We start from the raw sequence: 23,597 nt of genomic DNA, 5'->3' as shown, positions 1-23,597 counted from the left end.
CCCCTCAGGGCCTTCCAGGGACACACCCAGGGTGACACCAAGGGGTATGTGTGTGTGTATGTTCAGTGGAAGCTGCTGGTGCCCGACCCAGAGCCCGTCTATGGGAACCCCCCCTCCACTGCTGTGATGCCTGTTACAGCCGCCCATCTTCTGTACTGGGGGGCCCCCAAATCCAGCATGAAGCCAACGGCATGAGACTGCCCCCTTGCCTCAAGACGTGATTTATGCTCAGAGCCCCGGTGGGTGGACCAGGCTGAAGCTGGGCATCCTCACTGGGCTTCCCCGCCCCATCCTAATTCTCTCACTCCCTTTCACAAAGGCGACCACGCTTACAAATTGCACCCTGCAGTTGGTGTTTTATCTAGAGGTGGATTTTGGTCAGCCTGCCCTGTGTTCCTTTGAAGGCGGAGGCAGGTCCTGTTCTGGAAGGAGGCGGCTTGACAGGCCCTGAACTCCTGGGCCTAAAGCCACTGCCATCTGTTGTCTTCATTGTGGGCGGTATTATGACACAGGGGCTGTGGCTAAGCGGGGGTAACGTTTTAGTGTCTCTGTATCAGTGGAGTCAGAGACCAAGATGCTGGGTGGGGAGGGCCAATAACTTAGGAATTGGTAAGTCTGCGTGTAACAGAAAACCCAAAGACCAGCGTTTTAATCACATCAAGGTTTATTTTTTCTCACACATTAAGAAGTGTGGAGGTCAGCAACTCGGGCTGGCGTCCCCTGCCCTGCTAGGTCCTCAGAAAACCAACTTCCACCCTCTCGGCTCCACCATCCTGAGGGAGTGGCTCTCCCACCCCATGCCACCAGAGCATGAAGAGAGGGGGGAAGAGAAACGCCGGGGCCCCAAACTTGGCCAGCTGAGGCTGGGTGGGGAGTGAGGGGAGGAGAGGCTTCTACGGAGCTTTCTGGTGACCCCGCCCATCACTCCTGCTTATAGCCCATTGGCCAGAGCTGTCACATGGCCCCTCCCGTCCACGAGGACCCCAGGGATGTTTTCTTTTAGCCACTTGGGCCACGGGTCAGGGGCAGGGGCGGAGCTGAAAGAAGGCACTTTCTTGGGGTTAGGAGCAGAGGGAGATCTGGAGGCCAGGAGAGGGTCAGTGTTTGACCCCGAGAGGCTCTAAGCATATTTTATATCCACCTGTAGCCATGTTGTGATCTCTTGTCATCCTCAACTTTTGTTAAACTCCGTCTGAGCCTTGCTTTGGGGACTTGCAGGAGGAACGCAGTTTTAAACTTCCCAGCCTGGAAAGAGCGGCTGCAGCCAGAGGGTAACTTCAGGGGGTGGGGAGCGGGGGGAGGGGGGGGGGGGGGAGGGGTCGGCTGTAGGAGCAACAAGGGACCAGAACCTGATCCGTGGGCCGGGAATCTTCCAGGGCTGCTGGGAAGTAAGCAGGTGGGCAGGGAAATCTGGATCTTCTTGAGAGACAGCAGGGAAATCCAACTCCCAAGGGCCAGAGAGACCCACGGGCACCCCAGAAGCACAGGGCTAAGCTGATGCACCCCTTTCTTTGGAGCTCCCTTTCACAATTCCCACACTGCCCCTGGTCCCCTCGGCCATCACCTTCCTGATGCTCTGGAGGGAAAGAGGAAGGAGAGAGGAGAGGGGGGTCGGCTGTGGGTCTTTGCGTTGCCGCCTCCACCAGCCTGTGCCCACCCTGGCATGTGACCATCAGGGGGCTCTGGGAAGTGGCAGCAGCAGCAGACACTGGGCCTGAGGCTGGGGTCCAGCAGGCCTGATAGGACCCCCCCATCCTGACTTAGAAACAGGAGCATCAGAGTCGAGCCCTGTTAGATGGCTCTGCCAGTCGCTTGCCTTGCACTTTTCAGCAAAGGTATCAATGTCCACCACATGCTTTTAAATTTGAGGACAACCAAGGCAAAGTGCCAATAAGCTCTGGATTTTTTTTTGGTGGTGGGGGGAAGAAGGGAGATAACCTCCCAAGTTTGGGGAACATTGTAGGTTTCTGCAGGGCCAGGCCTGGCCACATGGTGAGAGAGCTCCGGTGGCTACGCCTGCCTGTCATTCACAGAAGGGCCTGGGGAAGGGACGGCCTTGAGCGCGAAATTGCTTCTTTAAGGCTATTTTGTGGGCTCCCCTTTAACTCCCACACTTGCTGGGTAAAAAAGAACAGAAAGAAAACAGGCCCTGGAGGCAGCAGTGAGCAGATTCTTTACTGTCAGATTATACACCATCAACCACCCCCGTGGTGTCCAGCGTCCCAGCTCTTGTCCCTCCTTATAGGGGCGGTTAATACAAACAAAAATAGTTCTCTACAAAAGGAAGTTTCCAGCCCTCCCAACCCTCCTTCCTAACTCCCTTCCCCCAGACAGCGAGCTCCTTGGTCACCAGGCCCCTGGAAAGGCCTGGGGTCTGGTGGGTTGTAAGGGAAAACAAAGAATAGAAAAGAGAATCAAGTCAGCGACTAGAGGTGTAGGCAACTGGATTTTCGGGTCCGCTGGCTGATGGTGAGCCAGGGACAGGCGCAGGGGGTATCTGCAACAGTCGTGTGTGTGAGGGTGGGGGGGGAGAGGGAGGCAGGAGGCAGGACCTGGGGCTGTTGGGATGAGCAGCGCTTCTCCCACGCCCCTGTCTCACCGCCAGCTAAACGAAAAAAAAAAAAGGAAAGGGTCGGTGGGTAATATAAAAGAAAAACTAGGACCGAAATCGCGGGCCGCTGGGCATCCCCTGCTGCAGCGCCGGGGCGGGGGCAGGTGCCACTTCGGGGGGGACGGGGCGGGAGGGCTCTGCTGAGTAGCACCTGGGAGCAGCTCGGGCCGCACCCTTCTGGCCGCCGGGCCTCCGACGCCGGCCCCCGGGCTCCCGGCTCTCCGGGCGCGGGGCGCAGGGCGCGGACGGGCGCACGGACCGCCTCCCCCCACCCCCGGCCGGGGGTTCTCCGCGGGTCTCAGCAGTCCAGGCAGGTGGCCAGCCGCAGCAGCAGCAGGCAGCCGAGCAGCGTGGCGGGGCACGGGGCGGCCCCGGGCGCGCGGTCGCAGTCCAGGCCGCTGTCGGCGGCGCCGGGGTCGCAGCGGGGCTGCTCGCAGCGCACGCCGGTGTAGCCGCGCGGGCAGGCGCAGCGCTGGTTCTGCACGCAGGTGCCGCCGTTCTGGCACAGCAGCTGGTCGTCGTCGCACACGTTGGCTGCGGGGCGGAGGAGCGGTTAACTCGGGTGGCGGCCCGGTCCAGCCCTCCCTCCCCCAGCCCCGCGCTGGAGCTTCAGCCCCTGGGACGTGCGAACACTGGGGCCGCGGCCTGAACCAGGGGGTGTTGGGGACTCAGGGCGCATTGGCGCGAAGCGTCCCGGCGGGGATGGTACCAAGGGCCACGCGAGACCGGGCCCTTGCCTCCCTCCCGCCGCTGCCCGGCTCTCCCCGCCCCGGCCCCGGCACTGGCCTTGGTGCGGTTCTTTAGACGCACCTGCTCTCCCGTCCAGAGCTTAGCACGTGCTGCTCCACGTGCCTGGGGCGCCCTTCCACCCTCTTCCCGTGGCTAACGCCGGGCCTCCGCCACCCCCTCACTTCCTCGGACTGCCTCCTTCCCTCCCTCCCCGCAAATCCGCCCGCCTCCAGCCAACTGCAGCCAACCCCCGGCTCCACTTTGGCCTCCAAGCCCCTTCCCGATACCGACTCTACACCGGCTAGCATCAGGCCCCGCCCACCACCCGGACCCTGCTTCGGGCAACATCAGGCCCCGCCCACCTACCTGGGCCCGCCCCGGAAGCGCCAGGTCCCGCCCCTGGGACCCACCCACCGACCCGGACCCGACCTGGGCGGCCTCGAGGCCCCGCCCCGGGCCCCACAGCACGCGACCCCGCGCAGGGGGGCGGCGCGCACTCACGGTAGCAGCCCTGGCGCCAGTAGTGCGTGGGGAGGCAGTCGTCGCACTTCGGCCCCGCCGCGCCCTCGCGGCACTCGCAGAAGCCGGTCTCGTTGCACCGGTCGTGCACGGAGCCGATCTGGTTGCAGTTACACTCTGGACGGACACGCGCACGGCGAGCGGTCAGGGGCGACGTGTGGGCGCCGTCCGCACGGGCCCACCCCGCCCGGCCCCGGCAACCCTCCCAGCCGGATCTCCCCACCCGCCGCTGGACGGCGGGGTGGGGACGCCTGGGGCGTCCAGATCTCGAGGGGACAGTTTTCATTTTCTCACATCCACTAAGCCCCTTCCCCTCTCTGGCCCTGGCGCTGCGTGGCCCGGACCAGCCCCTTCCCGTCTCTGGGCCTGCGTCTCCGCTTCTGTAACTGGAACGGCCGCTGATCCCTCCCGGCTCCGAAGAGCTATGACTGACAGGTGGGAGGAGCCTCAGCAGAGGCCACCGGCCATCCGTCCTGGGAGCTGGGGTGTGTGTGCGGAGGGGGCAGGGTGTAGTCGGCCTCCGAAGCTCCTCTCCAGGGCGGGTGGAGGAGCAGCCCCAGCGGCCTCCAGCTCGCCCTGCTCCGTGGGAGAAGCCGAAAGCCCCCACTCTGGGAGTCCTTGTCGCCTAGTGCCGGGCCCGCGGGTGGGGGGCGGAGGCAGACAGGCAAGGCAAAAGGAGGCGCTGGGGGAGGAGGCACGCCTCTAATCGGATCCAGAGGCCCTGCCCTGTCCCTGCTGCTGGCTGGTGTGACATGGGCAGCACAGTTCCCTTGGGATCACTTTAGAATTGTGATGAAATTATCTGAAGGCCGCTGCCATAATTCAGACTGACAGCTGCAGCTTTGCGGGCGGCCCCTCCTGTGCACAGCCTTGGCTGGCCTGCTGGGCGGGGCATGGGCAATGGGTTCCCAAGGGCGCTGGGCATCCGAGGGCTGAGAACTGGCCTCTACGGGAGACCGTCTTCCAGACTAGTGGGTGTTGGTTGTGGGCCACATGTTCGGTCTTTTGGGATGGCCTGCCTCTGCCTGGGCCCAGGGCCCCTATAGATTTCCTTCTTTACCCCAAAAGCCAGTCCTGGAGCAGAGTTTAAAGAAAGCCAACCGTCTGCCCACTGGGGGTGGAGGGCATATAAAGTGTGAGAAAAGAATTCATTTGAAGAAAAGCTTCAGTTCCCCCAAAATGGTTGAAAACCCTTGATCTGATCCACCTCCCTATTTTACAAACAGGGAAACAGCCCCAGAGGGGGGAAGAGAATTGCCCAAAGGCACACAGCCCGGCAAGCCCTAGAACCCGTCTTTGACTGGAACTAGTGGTTCTGAAATGCCAGTGCCTGCAGGGAGGACCACATGGGGAGGTAGGTTATTAATAGAGCGGATTCTGTATTTAGAGTGGGCCCAGGAATTGGCATTTCCCCAGCCTCCCCCGGGGATTCCAATGCAGGGGTGTCCAGACCCCGTCTAACGCTGCTCTTCTGCCTTGCACCCTGGTCCACACACTCGCGTGCGGGGCCCCCGCCTCCCAGCCGAGGGCTCACCAATGCACACGTTCTCGTCGTCCAGCTCTGCGGAGCCATTGCGGTAGTAGCCCAGACGGCAGTGCTGGCAGTGCTGGCCTCGTGTGTTGTGCTTGCAGCTGACGCAGGTCACCACGTTCAGGAAGTCGATGTAGCTGCAGCGATTGGAGTGGCCATAGCACTCGCAGTCTGGGCCGGCCAAACGTGAGAAACACCAAGGGTCAGAGAACAAGTGGCAAGTGTGCCTTCTCGCTGCCCCCTCCCTGGTGCATTCCGGAAAACGGAGGCCAGGGGTAGGACCTGGCACAGGACGGTGCCCTGGGTCTCTGACACTTCTGTACCATGTGGGGAGAGATGGGCCTGCTAGCTTCGAGCCCGAACGAGAACCAGTGTAGGCCCAGCTCACAGATTACCACCTGGCCCCATGGACAGGGCACCAGGGAGGGCCAGTGGGCAGCATCCGCTAAAAGCCTGGCCGGGTACCAGGGCAAAGTGCTTTCTGGAGGGTGGCCCTCGTGATGCTGCGGGTGGTTAGATATGATTCATGCAGGGAAGATGGGTCATGCCGTCAGACCGTGAGCTCAGGGAGGGCGGTGCCCGGGTTCATGGCGTTCACCACGGTATGCCAGTGATTCAATGAAGGGTAGACGCATGCATGAACGCTGGAGAGGATGGAAAGGGCCAGGAGCTTCCTCCCCATGCTGCTTTGGAAGTTGGTTGGAAGGAAAACACCCACCTGCAGGACCCTTTCTTATTAGCCTGAGCTGTTCTGCAAATCTCACTGGCATCAGAGGGCCTGCTCTTGCACGACCCTGAGAGCGAGTGCTGCCTTAAAGTTTGTGCCCCCAGCATCTCACCTTGACTCCTCCTAGCCCTGGCCCAGCTTCTGACTCTCACTGGAGGCACCTGTGACCACCTGGGGCAAGGCCCCGGGGTTTGGAGGTGGCTCCCATGACATCATCAAGGGGCGGGGTTTGGTGAGGAGGGTCACCTTCCCTGCCACAGAGGGGGGCATCCCTTGGTGTCCCTCCTAAGAGGCTCAACACCCCCTTGAACAAGAAAGGATGCCAGCTCCCCGCTGTGAGACACCATCTGTGTATCTCTAGAGGATCCAACCCCCATTTTGTGATGCGAGAAGGAGGGACTGACCAGATGTCGGGGTCAAGGGCATGGGAGACCTTGGAGAAATGAGCCTCTGACATGTGCCCAGGAGGAGACGGTGAGCATTCCCACACCATGGCCTCCTGGACCCATCCCCTTCACCTTGTCCCTCCAGGGACAGTGAGAAGGTGAGGCATCCTCCAGGTGTCCCAAGGAGTACTGTCAGTGACCCCTGTGTCCCAGATCTTGCTTCAGCCAAGACGAGCCCCTGGGCCACACCTCCCAGGGAAGCCAGGACAGGCTATTCCTGGCAGCTCCTGTGCCTGCCCCGTGCTAGCCCACTGTACTTCAGACTCATACCTGCTCCCAGCTCCCTTGGGGAGGGGGGACTGGAGGCGAGAGAGGCTCCGTTTCACCTTGACCCAGCTACTCGGGGAGGGGGCATCGGTCCACGCACTGCATTGTTTTGTTTTGTTTTTTTCCAGTGGAGGTGGGGGGAGAGGGGCCGGAGGAGGGGCTGATCAGCCCCGGGGCCTTCCTCTTACCTTCGAATTCTTCAATAGGCATCACTTGAGGAGATTTGGGCCTGAGCTGGAAAAGTCTGGAGGCCTTGGCGGGGGCGGGGGCAGCAGCGGAGGTGCCCGCAGCTTGGAGAGATGAGAAAGAAGCTCTTTCATCAGCTGTGGTCCAGCTGCCCAGGGTGGGCTGTCCTGGTCGAGGTAGAGCTCAGCACAGGCTCCCAAGGTGCCCTGGGCAAGCTCTGAGCAGCTTTGTCACCTGCTCAGAGACGACACAGCACAACCAGGAGCACAGCAGAACCAGGCCTGCCTTTGGTCCCGCCTTGGACACCATCTACACATCCAGCTGGATTCATCCCTCATATTGTGCTAAATACTTTGCTGAAGCTGGACAATTTTTTGACTGGTTGAAAACATTGCTTTGCACACCCTGGTACTCTTGCTGTCTGTCCCCTCTCCTCTCCAAACTCCCGGGAGCATCACGTCCAGCGTCTGTAGCTGGTATTCGAGATTTGGCCATCTCCCTTCCTTTCTGAAGCAAGCTCCCTGCTCCAGCCAGAGTGAGTCCTTTACCGTCCATGGACTCCCCTCTGGCAGGTGCCGTCCAGCCATGAGCACAGACTGCCCTGCCTTCCACTGCCCAGAATCCCAGCCCCGTATTTGCGGGGAAGCATGCCACGGTCTCCTCGGCTTCCACCTGGGAGGCTGTCGTGCCCCAGTGGGTCCAGGGCCGGGAAGTGGTTGCTCCAGCCTGCTCTCCGGGGAGGACGCCCTGACTCAGAGGCCGGCCAGGTTGCTGGGAACTGCAGACCCTCACCGTTGTGGGTCCGGCTCCGGAACTACTTGCCAGCAGGGGGCGCCCAAAGCCCTGCTCACCACTCACGGCTGGCGCGGGAGGGAACTGGAGGTGTGGGCTGGGTTGCTGCCTAAGCCAGGCATTAGGGCTTAACGTCCAGGGAACCGTAAGCCGGGACCGGGGACAGCGTCCCATCTTGAAGACTCAGGCAGGCCCTGTGTGCCTCCTGGGTGTGTCCACGATGGCTACAAATGAGCCCGTGGGCCCCCACGTGTTTCTTCCCACTGCGGTGGGAGAATGAGGCTCTGGGCTTGGTCTCAGTGCCTTCCACGACCCCTCCCCGCATCTCGCTCGGTCAGGCCGCTGCTCCCTGCCATCCCACCGCCAAGCCTTTGCCCCAGCTGGTCCTGCCGCCCGGAAGGCTACCTTCCCCCTTCATCTACTCACAGCCAACCCCCTGCAGGAAGCCCTCTCTGACTCTGAGCTCCACCTCGCCCAGGGTGTCCTGTGAGCACGATGGTGGGAGAGAGAGGGTGACTGTTATCAGCACAGGGTCTCCACTTGCCTCGGAAGCCCTTGGGGCTTAGGGTTAGGGTTAGAGTGTAGGACTGAAAGGGGTCGGGTGTGGTGATATCACTCGGGCTAAGTAGGTGAGAGTTGGGGGTACGGGCAGGCAGAGCTCCAAGGCCCCTCCCCTCGGCGCCCTTGGGCCCCTTGCCACCCTGCGTCCCCACCCCGTGCCCCTGCTCCCTCCACTACAGTCTCAGAAGGAGCTCCCCGCTCCCCATACCTTCTGCACTGGAGGACACCTGGGGCCAGGGGGCGCTCGCCCAGAGGGGGGCAGCGGTAGATGGCCTGATCCACTCTTAGGGGAAAGAAGAGGAGAAACCAAGTTATGCAAGGGGCTGGGGCTGGGCGTATCCTGGGGACCTACTGAGGCATCACCGCATACAGGCCCCTTACAAGAAGCAGTACTATAAGAAGCGGCTCTGCCTACGCTGGCCAAATAGAACTGGGTTCAAATCTACAGGAGAGGCAGCGTCTACACTACGGCAGCCTATGAAGGGCACACGGACACCGGATGGAAGCGGGACCCATGCCCGAGAATCTGCGTACTTTGGGCAGTCCTTTCTTCAGCGGGACACCTGATTCTTGAATCTCCCTCCCTGTGTGGCCCCCGTTCACACTGAAGGCTAGAGTTAGATCAAGTCCCATGTATCTGGGCCCAGACCTCTCTGCGCTAAAGTCTCTGGCCAATGGCTGTAAAGGGGGCATGTGTTCTGGCTAAGACATCAAACGTGTCCAGAGGGTCCTCTTCCTGTCCAACCCCAATCTAGGGACTGGAGCATCCTCCCTGACCCCTAGATTGGGCCCATTTTCACCAGGGACCCCAACGTGAGTCAGCCCCCAAATGCCACCGTGCCCATCTCCAAGACTAACTGGACACACAGCAGGGGACGCAGGTAGGGCTGGCAAGGCAAGGAATCATTCTGTGCCAAATTTCAAAGGACAAACCCAGAGGGACAAGGGAGAAGTCGGATTTTTTCCGCTTCTTAAAGGGATTACGCACGATGCCGGTTGGTGGGGAAAGAAAAAGAAAATCTACCAGCTAAGAAGTGTGGGAGACTTTCCAGCTGGGAGCCAAGAGCCTCTGGACATGAAATTGACATTTATGCGATGTTCAATGAGAAGAGGCTGCCGGTGTCCAAATTGGCAAGGGCTTAATTAGGGCCCCGGTAAACCCGCCCTGAAGGCATTGTGCTTTGCAGCCTCTCTCCCACCACCCTTGGTGGCCAAGCTGGGGAGAGGGTCAATGGTCTTGGACAGCCTTTCTGCCGGCAGCCCCTGCCCTCTGGACAGCTTGACACTGGCAGAAGGGAGAAACATCTGGGCCAGGGGTTCAAGGGCTCAGGTGGACTTGGGCCAGAGAGCCTGAAGCACTTCTTGGGAGGTACCTGGAGAGAATCAGGACCTTCATGGGGGCCTGGGGGTGGAAAAGACTGGGCTCTCCAGGGACAGGCTCAGGTATGCAGGAGGAACCTTCTCGCAATGACCTGTGTCACTTGCCAAGGCCAGATGGAGGCCCCGTCTGTTCCTTCGGAACTGGGGAGCTGTGCAAGCCAGGTCTTAAAGGCGGCACCACCTCCCAGACCCCCGAGGCCTCGGGGCCGTGGCACTGGGTGGCTGAGTGGGCAGGAAGCATCGGGAATCAGTGAGCCTCGAGTTCAGGTCCTGCCTGTAATCTTGAGCAACTACTTCTTTTTTCTTTTTTCAAAACAGCTTTATTAAGTATAATTTACACACCATAAAAATCCAGCTGCTTCTTCCTAAGCCTTCATATCCTCACCTACGGGACTACGAAAATAACAGCCCCATCTCATGGGGCTGAGAGCAAAGAATAGAGTACAAGCTCCTGGCCCAGGAGACGTCCGAGCTCCACTAGCTGCAGTGAGAGTCACGATTCGTGGGGTGGGGGGAATGGGGGCCCAGGCCCAGGCTTCGGTTGCTAAAGAGGCCTGATGACCCCTAAGGCTGGGGACACTCAGGTCACCAGCTGTCACACCGCAGCCGCCTTTCTCTCTTAATGCCTGCAGCCTGGCACTGGACTCAGGATGCAAAGTGGACGATCCCACTGAATGACGGTCCTGCCTGGAGGGAGGGGCATGTCCTTCTCACCACCTGAGTCCTGGGGACCCTCACGATTCAAACCTTCTCTCGTCCAGGCTCACCGCCCTGACTCTGATGCTTTCCTTAATTCCTAGCTTTGCAGTTTGCACCCCTCGTACCACGTCAGAAGCAGCTCCAGAAACAGGGTCCGGGTTCCTCAATGTGTGTGTGTGAGCGTCTGGCCTCCCACCCAGACAGATCACCGTTTGCAGGCAGCCACGGGACCTACCACGACTATTTTTGGTCCCGTGTGCCCATCACAAGCTCAGCAAAAAAAGCGCAAGTCTCAGGCGGCTGGACCAACTTGTGTCCGGAGCCCGGATTTCCAGAGTAACACATGTCCTCCACCCCAGAGAGGATTCCTGGGCCAAGAGGCCATCCTGAAATCCTCGAATCTCCCGGCTAGCCCCCTGCCCCCCGCAGATGCCTCCCGTGGAGAAGGGAAGGAGGTAGAAAGAAAAGAAGTGTGATGTGTCACCCTCTGGTCCAGTGGAGGAGCTGGGCATTTTCCACGGCATTCACCAACAGGCCAAAGCCAGAGTGTCGGGGATCCCTCCCCAGGGGACAGAGGGGCCTCTGCCCGTTGGAAACACCACCTTTCCAAGGGTCCATGAGCGTCAGAGAGAAGAAGGGCCTCTGCACTGGCTGGCTGTTTGACAAGTTCTCTCTCTCTGCCCAAGGAGTAAGGGGCACCTTACCCCGCTGCCTCCTCCCTGCAGAGGGGGTGGGGCAGGGGTGGGGCACACTGTTGGGGACCAGGGACCTTGGCCACATCTTCCCGGCATCCTCTGGGAGGGATGAGTCCTTTCAGACTCCTGGCACTCGTGGTAGGCAGGAGCCGGTGGGATGCCCCAAGTGAGGCCGGGTGAGACAAGGGGGCCACCCCAGCACCCCAAGCCTTGAACACACCCCTGGCCTGGCCCTGCACCGAAAGGCCCAGCAGCCCAGAGTCTGAAAACGCCGGCTCAGAGGCTCCCTTCCGCCTTGCTGATCTGAGGAGTCTACCTTCTTGGCTAACCCTGCACTGTCCGTTCCTGGGGGTCAGCTGCTGATGGGCAGGGGGCAGAGCTGGGGCTACGATGGCTGGTGGGGGCGGGGCCTGGGCCGGCTCCCCTGGGCACCCCCTGCTAGGTCACCCCGCCTTTTGGCCAGGCTGAGCAGTGCCCTGGTGGGGATGGGCAGCAGGAAGAGGATGCAGGACTTTCATGGGAGCCCTGGATGCCCTGGCTGGGCCCAGTGACAGGTGTGTCCAGGCAGCCCGGAGGGCTCTTGGCGCCATGCTCTTGCGGCTCTGGGATCTAGCATTCTCTACTCTAAAAGCCAAGCCCCTGCCCTCCCCAGGGCTGATGCTCCCACATCATCGCACATCACAGAGAGAGGCAGGGACTCGGGCCAGAAGTGGGAAAGGGCAGGGCAGCTGGGGCTGTAGCTGGGCACCCACCTGTGGGCTGCGGGGTGCTGGGGGCCATGGGGGCCCAAGCAGTGGATGTGGAAGGGGCAGGAGTGGTGGGGTCGCCCCTCACGGCCACAGCGGCCACAGGGGCTTTGGGGACGGGGTCTTTCCGGGACCTGCTGATGCCTGGTAAGAGATGAGAAAAGCAAGAGAGGGTGGGGGAGTTGGTGGGTGTGGAGCAACGCAGAGGGGCAACTTAAGACCCCCACGAGTGGACCAGCGTCCCCGCCAGGTCCAGTTTCCTCTGGCCCCCTCTCCGCCCGCTGGTGCCCCACAGGGAGCAGCCCCGGGGCTGAGTGTGGCCCCAAAGAGCCCTGGCGGAGGGAGGCGGCGCCCCTGGAAGCCTTCCTGAGACTTGGGGTCTGCACTGGCTGGCTGTTTGACAAGTTCTCTCCTGCTGACTCTGAGAGCAGATGGCGATACCCACCTAGGGGGGCGGTGGCTTCAAGGATGAAACGCGATAGTACGAGTATCCTGCTTAGCCGACGCCTGGCACTGTGCATGCTGGTTGATGACTTCGTGATAGGTGGTCACCCCCTACCGCCCTCCCTCACCTTCCCCGTGGAGCTCTCGGGACTCCCCTGACCCTCCTTCAGATGGTCTGGCTGCTCTGGGGCCTGAGCTGACCTGGACGCGTCGGGATCCGGGCTCACTTCCCTCAGCCTCCCCGTGGGCGAGCGGCTGCAGAGGTGATAGCTGCGGGCTGCCCGGAGGGAGGCCGAACCCCATGGTCAGACTGGGGGGGAGGGGTTCTGCCACTGGTCGGGGAAGGTGACCCCCACTCTTGCCTGGCAGGAGAGGGAGGGGCAGAGAGTGCCCCCGGGGGGCAAGGGGACCTTTCCAAAGCAGCACCAGCTGAGAAGCTAGGGGGTGGAACTGTGAGACACGAAGGAGGGGGAAGAAGCAAATGGATTAGAGGAGCGGGTGGTGAGGCCTATGGACCCAGGGGGACAGGAAAGCCCTGTCTTTTCTCTCCTGCTCTTCCCAGGACATGCAAAGAGGCTCATGCACCGAGGGCCCCAGTCACCTTCCCAGGGTGGTGGTGACCCAGGTGTGTACTTACTGCCAACGGCAGAGCCTGCGGCGGCACCTGCAGAAAGAGAAGGGTCACAGCAGAGTAAGGGGCCCGGCCACCTCCTCCCTGCAGAGGAGGGGGTGGCAGGGCTGGGGAAAGGAAATCAGGGGGCCTGGGCACCTCTCCGTGCAGGGATTGGGTCAGATCATCCATTCCATCCTCACTGGCGCCCTGAGAGGGAGGGGCCCCTATTAGCCCATTTTGCAGGTGGAGAAACTGAGTCTCAGAGCTGTGACTTACCCTATCAGGGGACCTGCTGATAAGCCTCCGCTGGGGGCTTCACAGGCACCCTTCTCATTTGATTTTAGACTCTCGGGTCCTCCAGTGCAGGACAAGGAGGCGGGTGGCCGTTCTCTCAGGAGTGATGGGATTTCAGAGAACATGAGGGTCCCCAGCCACGGGGACAGACTGGTTTACTGGAAGCTCTGATGGAAGTTACCACCAGAGGGAAACCATGGTGCATGCTCCCACCTGAGGAAATGCAGGGACGGCTGAACGACTGATTGGAAGATGATCGCAGCGCCTGCCACGTGTTGAGAGCTTTCTGCACGTGGGCACGTGCTGAGTGCTGTCCCCACCTGGGCCGTTCAGTCCTCACACAGCCCCACAGGAGCTTTTATTAGGGTCCTGATTCTACAGCTGAGAAAACAGGGCTCAGGCGGAGAAATGGCTTGTCCAAGGCCACACAGCTGTGCGTGGCAGAGGCTCGACTCCGACCCGGGCCTCTCTGTCTGTGCCCTGGGGATGAGAGGGGCCCAAGGCCACAGTTTGACCTGGGACTTTGGGTGCCAGGGCGGGAATCGTCAGTCTCAGGAGGAAGGAGCCAGGGCCACAGCTTCCCCTCCAGGCGGTCCTGACAAAGGACGGAGCGTGAGGACACCCCTCCGTGCCCCGGGAGCCCTGGGGTGGATGCCGAGATGTGGGCAGGGGGACGTGTGGCGTGAGGACCTTCCCTGGTGACCCTGGCGGCGGGACTGTGAGGGAGGCCTGGGAGGATGCACCTGGGGGCCCACAGTGCATGACCTGCAGGTAAGGGTCTTAGTCTGTGGGTGCCGGGGGACCTTGGGGGATCCTTCCAGGAGGAGAACAGGGTCCAGAGAGGAAGCAGGGAGGTGGGGAGGCCAGCAGGACAGATGAAGGGATGAGCCTGCGAGCCAGAGGAAGGTGACAGCGATTAAGGAAAGTGTTCAAGAAACGGTTCTGGCAACAAAGAGGTGGGCTGGGCACGCGGTGAGGGGGGAGCCGGGCGGCGCTGGGCTGTCACCCAGAGCGCTCTCCGTGCCTTTGCAGGCCAGCAGGTGCCGTGACTCTGGGAGGTCACCCTTCAAAGGCTTCTTAAGCGGTGCCCGCACACACACAACATGCCTGTCACAGCCTTGTTGCGAGGCTTCCGGCTTTGTCAGCCTAAAGTTGCATAAATCTTTCACCGGTTGGTCGCGGGGGTGCCGATGGAGGGGCTCCTGGGAGCGTGCCCAGGAGGGGCGAGCTGAGCGGTGCCGGCAGCCCAGCCTGGCTTTGGAGCTGGGTCCAGTGGTGGCATCTAACTTGCTGCTAAACTAGGAGGGCACTGAGGGTCACTGGGGCTCTGTTTGTTCATCTGGAGGGTGGGATAATAATGAACATAGCACCCGAGGGGTTACTGTGAGGGTTGAGAAGCTGTGTATGGAATGTGCCCGGTGCAGCCTCCTTGTCAAAGCACTTGACCAGTGTCAGCAAATCACTGGGGCGGGGGCAGCTGGGGATTCCCGCTCTGGGGCCAGCCCAGGCCCCCTTGTCCATGGCAGCTGGGGGCTCCCTGGGACTCTTGATTTCAGGGAGATACCCAGGGACTATGTTGGGGGCCAATGATGGGGGCCCCCAAAGCGTGTTCCTAGTGCAGGCGTGTGTGGGCGCACCCCGAGGATGACCTCTGGCACAGAAAGGCTGAGCCGGGAGAGGAGAGGGCCATGCAGACGGCACGGGCCAGGCCCTCGGAGGAGCCCTCTGTAAAATGGGATGATAGGAGACCCGCTTCCTGGGGCCCCCCTAAGGGCTGAGGGAGTGGGGACCCCATAGCACTTGGCTATGTAAATGCCCCATAAACACTGGTTATGAGGGATGGCGCTGCTCTTCACGGTTAGCCCGGAGCGAGGGCTCCCTAGCCCCTCCTCCCTGACACCCTCTGGGCCTTCTCTCCTGCCCTGGGGACAAGAAGGGGAAGAGGCCAGCAGAAGGATGCTGAGGAGGCTCATCTCAGGTTTCCAGCAGGATGAAGGTGTGCTAGAGGTTCTTGACCACAAAGCCTGGCGCTTAGGAGCTTGGTAACAAGGGGGTGCCTGTGTGTGTGCGCATGTGTGTCCACGTGTGCATGCGTGCGTGTTTCTGTGTGCACACCTTTGTAGGGAGTACATGTGTGTGCATGTGTGTGCGTGATGAGATCCACAGCCCCTGAGGTTGAAGGCTAGGGGAGACCGTGGTCTCACTGGTCCGAGGGGGCAGTGGGCGGGGCGGGGCGGGGCGGGTCCCGGGTGCAGCGGCCGCTCTGTGTACGCACACGCATTGGGAGAGCCGTGGGGCAGTGGCAGGTAGGAGCCAGCCCGCCAGGACCGCGCGCGGAAGCTCCTCTTGCACTTGCCGCAGTCAGGGCCTGTGGTGTTGTGCTCACACTCGCACCGCAGGCTGCCCTCGCGCACGGAGCACAGGTTGGCGTGCAGGTTGCACTTGCACCTGGGGGGACACGGAGGGGGCAAGGCGTCAGTGAGCGTGTGGGCGGGCTGTTCCAGCTCTCTGGAGGGGCTTGGAGGGTGGCCTGGAAGGGACTCTTGAGGCCATCTGTCCAACCTGCCACGACTCTCCTTCGGGACAAATACTCCCGGATTCAACATTTTGAGTCCTTCCCCAGCACGAGGTGCCCCTGGCTCCTACCTCTCGGTGAGGGGGGTGGGGGGCGTGATGAGATGCCCTTGTCCCAGGTGCTGAATTTTTAGTAACGCAGCTTCTGGTCACCTTTGCTCTCAACCATGGAGGGTTGACAGGTAGCAAGAGTTACCTGTCCCTGGCTGTGGAGACGTGGACCTGGCCCCAGGCTGTACCTCTGCTCTCAGCCGCGGCCCACACCCATGCCCTTGAGGGCAGAAAGAAACCCCAACTCCCCAAACCCTGTCAATTCATCCACACATGTATTATTCATTCATTCATTCAAATATTTATAGGCAACTCATCATTCTGAAACCAGTAAATAAAGGGAAAGAATCAAGCATTTGTCTCGCCTGTCCTATAAAAAGGGTACCTCCAGGTAACCAGTAGTTGATGAGGGGATGTTTCTTTTTATAGAAGCATTCCAGCTGATAACTGAAGAAGGAAGGACAGAATTTGAAAGTCACCATGTAGCATCCCCTACCGAACGGATAGCTATTGGCACAGAGCATCAATAGAGAGAGACAACCAAAGAAAAAGTCTCGTCAAGGCAAATTGAACTTGAATCTGATCAACGCTCTGGATCCAGCTACAAATTCATAGGAAATACAGAGGACAGAGAAACATACTAAACACCACCAGGGGGACGCAATCAGCAAAACCCGGAAGTGATGATATAGTTTATAGGACAGATGAATTGCAAGGGGCAAAACTTGAAATGGAGGGAGGAGGGACCCAGATCAAGAGAAACCTCAAAGGCAAAGCAATCAAGTGCAGATCGTGGACCTCATCTGGATCTCGGTCAGACAACCTCTAAACTCAGATAAACAATGTATATTCGTGAGACAACTGGAAATGTGAACCCTGACTACCTCTGGTGATATTAAATTAATGTTTATTAAATGCAATGATGGTACTGTGGTTACATCTTTAGAAGTCCTTGGCTTTAGGGACACACACAAGTATTTACAGATGAAAGTATCTGATGTCTGGGATCTGCTTCAGAAGAACACAGAAAGGGAAAACATGGGCAGAGATACAGACGAAACAAGAAAGGCTATGAGCTAATTGCTGAAGTTGGGTGACAGGTATATGGCGGTTCATCATAGTAGATTCTATTTCCGTATGCATGTTGGAAATCGTCCACAAGAAAAAGTTAGAGAGACAGAGTGCTCCCTATTCTCATATGGGAAGATTTCCAAGATATATTGTCCATATTTGTAAAAAGCAAATTGCAGAATAACGTGTTTGGTAGGATTTTCTTTTTATTAAAATACACAAAGAAAAATATTTATAGGGCACCTGTTATGTGCCAGGCTCTGAGCTGGGAATGGTGAGTATAATGGTTGACAAAGCAGATGGGGTCCCTGCTCTGATGGAGGATAGGGTCCAGCGGGGAGACAATCAAAAGATCAGTGACTGGGGGAGGGACGGGAAGGATGAATAGGTGGAGCCCAGGGGATTTTTAGGGCAGCAAAGTGATTCTGTACATGACACTGTCATGGCGGACACGCGGCATTACACATTTGTCAAAACCCATAGCAGCACACAGCAGCAAGACACAGCCCTAGTGTCAACTGTGGACTTGAGTTGACAATACTGTATCAATGCTGGTTCATCAACTATAACAAACGTACCACACTAATGCAAGATGTTAATAACAGGTGGAACTGGGTGGGGACCCCGGGTGTTAGGAACTCTTTGCATGATCTGCTCAATTTTCTGTAAACCTAAAACCTAAAATTTAATATAGACTTAATTTTAAAATAATAATCATGCCAATCTTCCACTAATGCCAATTGTTATAGGTGCCCACGTGTTCTACAAAGGAGAGGGGATCATGGGTGGGTCTTAACTTAGCCTGGGGGCAGCAGGATAGGCTTCCAGGAAGAACAATTTAAATCTGAGACCTGAAGGAACATCGAGAGTTACTCAGGCAAGGAGGGGAGAACCTTCTGGAAGGAGACAAGAGCTCTGGGGAAGACCCTAGGGCTGAGAAGAGCTCAACCTGTAAGGTGTAAGATGAGGTAAGGGGGAAGAGGAGGCCAGACCGTGATTCGGAGGCTGGGCTGTGTTCTGCAAGCCATTGGAAGGTTGGAGGTGTCCCGGTCTGGCTCTTATTTTATATATCACCGCGGTCGCCCCATGGAGGGTGCTTTGTCAGGGGGACCAGAGCCAGGGTATGGAGAGCGGGGAGGAAGCTGTGCCCGGCTGGGAGCAGAGGACAGTGGCGTGGACCAGGGTGGAGGCGCCTACGTCCCACCAGTGACGCCCGGCGTGTGCAACATTTCCCCTTGCTGGATCTCATCGTCTCAAAGATTGTTCCCCGAATGCTAAACCAGCATTTCTTCTCCAGCTCGTAATTTCCCCCTTCTCTTCATACCCCACATTCCCCTGAGGGACACTCCTCCCGGACAGAGCGTCTCCCCTTAGCCTCTGCTTATTCACACGATGAATATTTAACTCCCTGCATCTTCCCGCTTCATAAATCAGTCCTGCCTCCCCTCCTGCCTTCTTTGACTCCATCTGACTGGAGCACTGTTGTGAGGCCGGCCTTCCAGGGCAAGGATCCCAAATGGGGAAAACTGGTTGCCAGGTTCCTAGCAGCCCTGCAGCTTGGAGTTAACCTGCTGCCTGCTGGCTTCAGAAGTGCCGGGGCTGCCTTCCTTCTCATAGCTTCTCTCTGCCCTCATATCATCTTGAGGAATGGTTACAGGAAATTGGGCACATCCATGCTATGGAGTATTATAAAGCCATTAAATATTATGTTGTCAAAGGCTACTTCAAGCCTTGGGGAATGTTCCAAATAGAAATGAAAAGACCATACTCAGCAAGTGTTTACTGTGTGCCAATGGGTATCTCATCTGACCCTTGAATGACCACAAACGCTGGTACTATTGTCACCTTCATTTTACAGATGAGGAAATGGAGGCTCAGAGAGGTTAAGTATCTTGCCCAGAGTCACAGGGCTGTCCAGAACTGTGACTGAAACCGGAACGCAGAGATATCCAACTCCGGAGTCCAAGAGGTTAACATGGGTTAGAATATGGATTGTAAATATGTAAGATACCAAACTGTAGGTATTATAGTGTTATGGACTGAATTGTGTCCCCCCCCCCAAATTCATATGTTGAAGCCCTAACGCCCCAATGCAACTGTATTTGGAGAGAGACCCCTTAGAGAGGTAATTAAAGTTCAAGGAGGTCAGAAGGGTGGGGCCCTAATCCCCTAGGGTTGGTGCCCTTACAAGAGGAGGAAGAGACCCCAGAGCTCTCTCTCCACCATGTGAGGACACAGTGAGAAATTGGCCATCTGCAAGCCAGAAAGAGGGGTCTCACCAGAAACCAACCCTGGTAGCATCTTGATCTTGGACTTCTAACTTCCAAAATTGTGAGAAAATAAAGAAATGTCTGCTGTTAAAGCCCCCCAGTCTGTGGCACTCCATTATGGCAGCCCAAGCAGACTAGTACATGCAGCTTCTGATTATGTTTAAGTACACATAGCCATACCCGAAACACCAGGAGACAATACATCTAGGTATTCCTGTACTTGTCCTGAGGGAGGGGTGGGATTATAAATGATTATAGTTATTATTTCTATTTCCTTCTTTGTCACTTTGCACGTTTCCTGCATTCTCTAGAGTGAGCAGGTGTTACTTATTATAAGTAGATAACAAATGGTGTTTGAAAACTGGAAGTCAGGCCAGGCGGGGAAGGAGGCTGGTTCTTGAGCTCACACAGGCCTTTCCTCTCAGGAGGAGAAGCAGGTCCGTCAGGGTCCTGTTTGGGAAACCATCGCTCCACGTTACACACCACGCACTGTTCGTGACTCTCAGGTCCCAGGTTCAAGGATGTTTTCTGAACTCTCTGGAATAGAATTCTGATGTAGAGTGAAGGCCCTGTCCAAGGAAATTAGCCAGTGCTAAAGTCTGTGCTATTTTAACTCGATCTTCCCTGGACACTTAGCCCTGTCAAGGTTTTACTGCAGCACAAAGCTGAAATAAACAGAGCATGAGAAAGCCTGTTCACTCTTTCCCTGGAGTTCCAATCGATTACCACATATGTACTGTGAGCCTACTATGTGCTCAGCTCTGGGAAAGGCACAGAGAGGGCTGGGCAGGCACCCGCTGGCACTGGGGACCCTTCTTCCTGGGAACACTAGACCCCAAGGATGGTCCATGGCAAAGAAAGGTTCTGTGTTTAAACCTTATTGGTCAACACATATGATGCTCTCCTAAGGCCCTCACATTCTGCTCCCTGACTGCCACCCTCCACCCAGGGTCCCAGTGCACATTAGCATATTAAAGGCTCTGACAAGTCCTGCAGGAAAGAAACCTGCTGACTTTGTCTAACAAAAGTTTGTTTGCAAAACAAACCTTCTGGTATTTGACCTCAGAAGGTTTTAATTTTTTTCATCTGAATTCCTATTTAACATACCACTGAGCTAGCTGGAGAGGAACACCCCAGCTGGGTGGAACCAGGAAGGTACCCCATGCCTCTGGCCCGAGGATCAGATATTTTCAGATATCAGCTACAGAAAACAAAGATTGCCATCTCAACTTTGGGTGTTAACACTGACCTTGGCTTGTTAAAAATGTGTAAAAGGGCAGCTGACTCTGAGTAGCGTGTTATAATGACGATGGTAGAGGGAGTCACAGAATGTGAGAGCTCGACAGGTCTGGCGGGGGCTCGGGGTACAGCCGGGGAGAAACCTGCCCAAGGTCGTGCAGTTTAGAGGTTACTCTGGATCCGAATCCAGACTTCCTTCCCTGACCCTGGCTCTGCCCCACCCCGTGCTGGCCAGCCCCTCCCACCATCTTCATCTCCCAGAGGGTGTCTTGGCTTCCCTGCCCTCCCTGGTTGAGCCCTGGAATGAGCACTGTGCCTCCTCTATCGGGGACAGAAGAAGTTCCCTGCTGGGCAGGGCTGCCAGGAGGAGCCCACACAGTGTGGGGGAAGCCTCGCCAGGGCTGGCACAAAAACAGAACCCAGTCAATGGAACTGCTTCTCAGACTTCCTGACTTTTGCAGGGAGCGCATTGCAGGGAGTAATGCGCTGTGTGTGGGGGGAGGGGCTTCACCTTTCTGGCTCCCTCTTTGTGTCCCTCTATGTCTCTCCATGTCTCTGTGTCCCTTCCCATCTCTGTCCAGCACGTGTTCTGATCCTGCTTTCCTCTAGACCTCTGCGCAATGCAGTTCCCTCCGCTTGGATCGAGCTGCCAGGCTCCGCCCCTTTCTCCTAAAGCTAACACCCAGTGGGCGTGTCAGGTTCAAGGCCAAATGTCGCTTCTGCGGGGAGGACCTCCCATCAGCCCCTGCTATACCTTCCCTCGTCCCAATGCTCATTGTAATAAGCACCATCTCCCAAAGTGGAGCATACGACAGGACTGGGGGAGATGCGGGCTAGAACTATAAAGGAGTTTAATCGATTTTGTTTATTTTTGATTACACAGTATTTTTTTTTTTTAAGTGACAAACTCACCAAGCCTGTGAATCTCAAAAATATTATTTGGCCAAAGGTCAAAGTTTAAAAGCATATTATTTGAAGAAATTATTAAATAAATAAATAAATCATGTGCAATATCCTTATGCAAAAGCCTGACATCAGAACTCAACCTCACGCCATAAACAAAAGTTAACTCAAAATGGATCAAAAACCTATATGTAAGAGCTAAAACTAGATAACTCTGAAAAGGAAACACAGGGGTAAATCTTCATGACTTTGGATTAAACAGTGATTTCTTACACATGACACCAAAAGTACAAGTAACAGAAGAAAAAATAGATACATTGCACTTCATCAAAATTAAATACTTTTGTGTTTCAGAGGACGCCATCAGGAAAGTGAACAGATAACCCACAGAATGGGAGAAAAATCTTATCTCTGGTGAGAGACTTATATCTAAGAATATATAATGAACCCTTACAACTCAATAATAAAAAAACAACTCAATTTTTCAAATGAGGAAAGGATTTGAATAGGTATTTCTTCCAAGAAGATACACAAATGGCCAACAGGCACATGCTCACATCACTAACCATCACAGAAATGCAAGCAAATTACAAGGGTTACCACCTCACATCCTTAGAACGGCTAGTGTCAAAACCACAGATAATAACAAGAAAATGATTGTGAGAATCTGGGGGAAATGGAAGCCGCGTACAGTGCCGGTGGGGATGTAAAGTGTTGTGAGTGACTTTGGAAAACTTTCCTCAAAAGTGAAACTGACTCACCATATGACCCAGCAATTCCCCTCCCAAGTATATACCCAAGAGAAACGAAAACACATCTGCACAAAAACATGTACATGAATGTTCACTGCAGTGTTATCCATAATAGTCACAAGGTAGAAACAACTCATATGTCCATCAACAGAAAAACCAAATGTGGTGTATATACACCATGGAATATTGTTCACCCATAAAAAAGAACAAAGCACGACACCTGCTACAGCGTGGGTGAACCTGGAAGACATCATGCTACACGAAGGAGCCAGACACAAAAGGCCACATATTGTATGATTCCACTGATATGAAATGCCCAGAACAGACAGAAAGTAGTCTCATGGTTGCCAGGGGCTGGGGAGAGGGGAGAATGGGAGTGACCGCTAGATGGTACAGGGTTTCTTTTTGGGGAAACGAAAATGCCCTAAAGTTGACTATAGGGATGGTTGCACAACTCCGTAAATATACCAAAAGCCACTGAATTCTACACTTTAAATGGATATGTTATGGCATGTAAATTACATTTCAGTAAAGCTGTTGCTAAACAAACAAATGAATAACTAACTGGAATATATGGGAAATAGTGAGGTCGTTACCTGAGTGACTAAAGCCTGGGAACCAGGGTTTTATTGCAATCTCTCTCCTGCAAAGCTTCAAAGGTTTGTTTTACTGTTTGTATCGACCTAGCACGTTGCACCTTAAAGAAAGTCTTGCCGGGTGAACGCACCATTCTGAGAACTCACGGATAAACACTCCAGCCTTTACCAACCATCCTATGAATGACATACTGGTATTATCTGCATTATACAGACGGGGAAACTGCGGCCTGGAGCAGTGAAGTGAGCTGCCTGAGGCCCCCCAGCTGGAAAGGGGCAGACCCGCGACTTGAATCCGGGCAGCCTGACGCCAGAGCCGACACTGAATGTCCACATGCTGTGGTGGCCCAGTGTGGCGGGCACTGGGGTCCTGGGATCCGCGGGCAGGGCTTCGACCCACTCCCAGTGCACATGCTGGGTGGCCCTGCACAAATTCTTCACTAATCTGAGTCCTAGTTTTCTCACCTGGAGAACGGGGAGCAACAACCCTGGTCACACCACAGGCTGTCGTGAGGATCGGTGACCTCGGTCATTCCTGAATAGGGGATGAGCGAATGGACATAAGTAATGCATCTGCCGTGTCACCCAGCCTCACACACAGGTGTTCATGCTTCTCTTGCCTTTCCTGCTGATTGTAAGATGGTAGCCCTGGTCCCTCGTCGCCCTAGCCTGGGATGTTCTGCCACTTCCTGTGTGACCTTAGGAGGGTTGCTGAAGTTCCTCGGCCTCTGTTTTCTCATCTGTAAAATAGGGATGGCAGTGGCACCTACCTCATATGGTTGTCCTAAGGAGCAACTGAGACATGGCCCTGAAGACATGCATGTAAGCGCTTGGCAAACACTAGTGTCTTGTTGGTTTTCTCATTTCTTATCTTTATGAGTGTCTAGAGACGGGGTCCTGA

The 23,597-nt window shown here is 56.6% G+C and overlaps 1 protein-coding gene across 1 annotated transcript in view; it reads right to left on the bottom strand.

Moving 5' to 3' along the window:
- Positions 1–646: 646 nt before the first annotated feature.
- The window catches only part of NTNG2 (netrin G2), a 75,443-nt gene continuing 52,492 nt past the window's right edge, over positions 647–23,597 (bottom strand). Inside the window, exons 4-11 of the mRNA XM_089913922.1 lie at positions 15,500–15,688; positions 14,006–14,019; positions 11,896–12,033; positions 8,578–8,652; positions 7,019–7,120; positions 5,394–5,561; positions 3,842–3,976; positions 647–3,145 (exon numbers count right to left, since the gene is read on the bottom strand). Of these exons, the coding sequence (XP_089770048.1) occupies positions 2,910–3,145; positions 3,842–3,976; positions 5,394–5,561; positions 7,019–7,120; positions 8,578–8,652; positions 11,896–12,033; positions 14,006–14,019; positions 15,500–15,688 (1,057 nt within the window). The 3' untranslated portion in view covers positions 647–2,909. The remainder of the gene's footprint in view (positions 3,146–3,841; positions 3,977–5,393; positions 5,562–7,018; positions 7,121–8,577; positions 8,653–11,895; positions 12,034–14,005; positions 14,020–15,499; positions 15,689–23,597) is intronic.

This window comes from Delphinapterus leucas, chromosome 6 (genome assembly GCF_059928025.1).
Source record: "Delphinapterus leucas isolate spDelLeu-1000000601 "Yukka" chromosome 6, BTC_Dleu_Yukka2, whole genome shotgun sequence".
Lineage (NCBI taxonomy): Eukaryota > Metazoa > Chordata > Mammalia > Artiodactyla > Monodontidae > Delphinapterus > Delphinapterus leucas.
The sequence above is the reverse complement of the archived record's forward strand: the minus strand, read 5'-3'. Positions and strand labels throughout refer to the sequence as shown.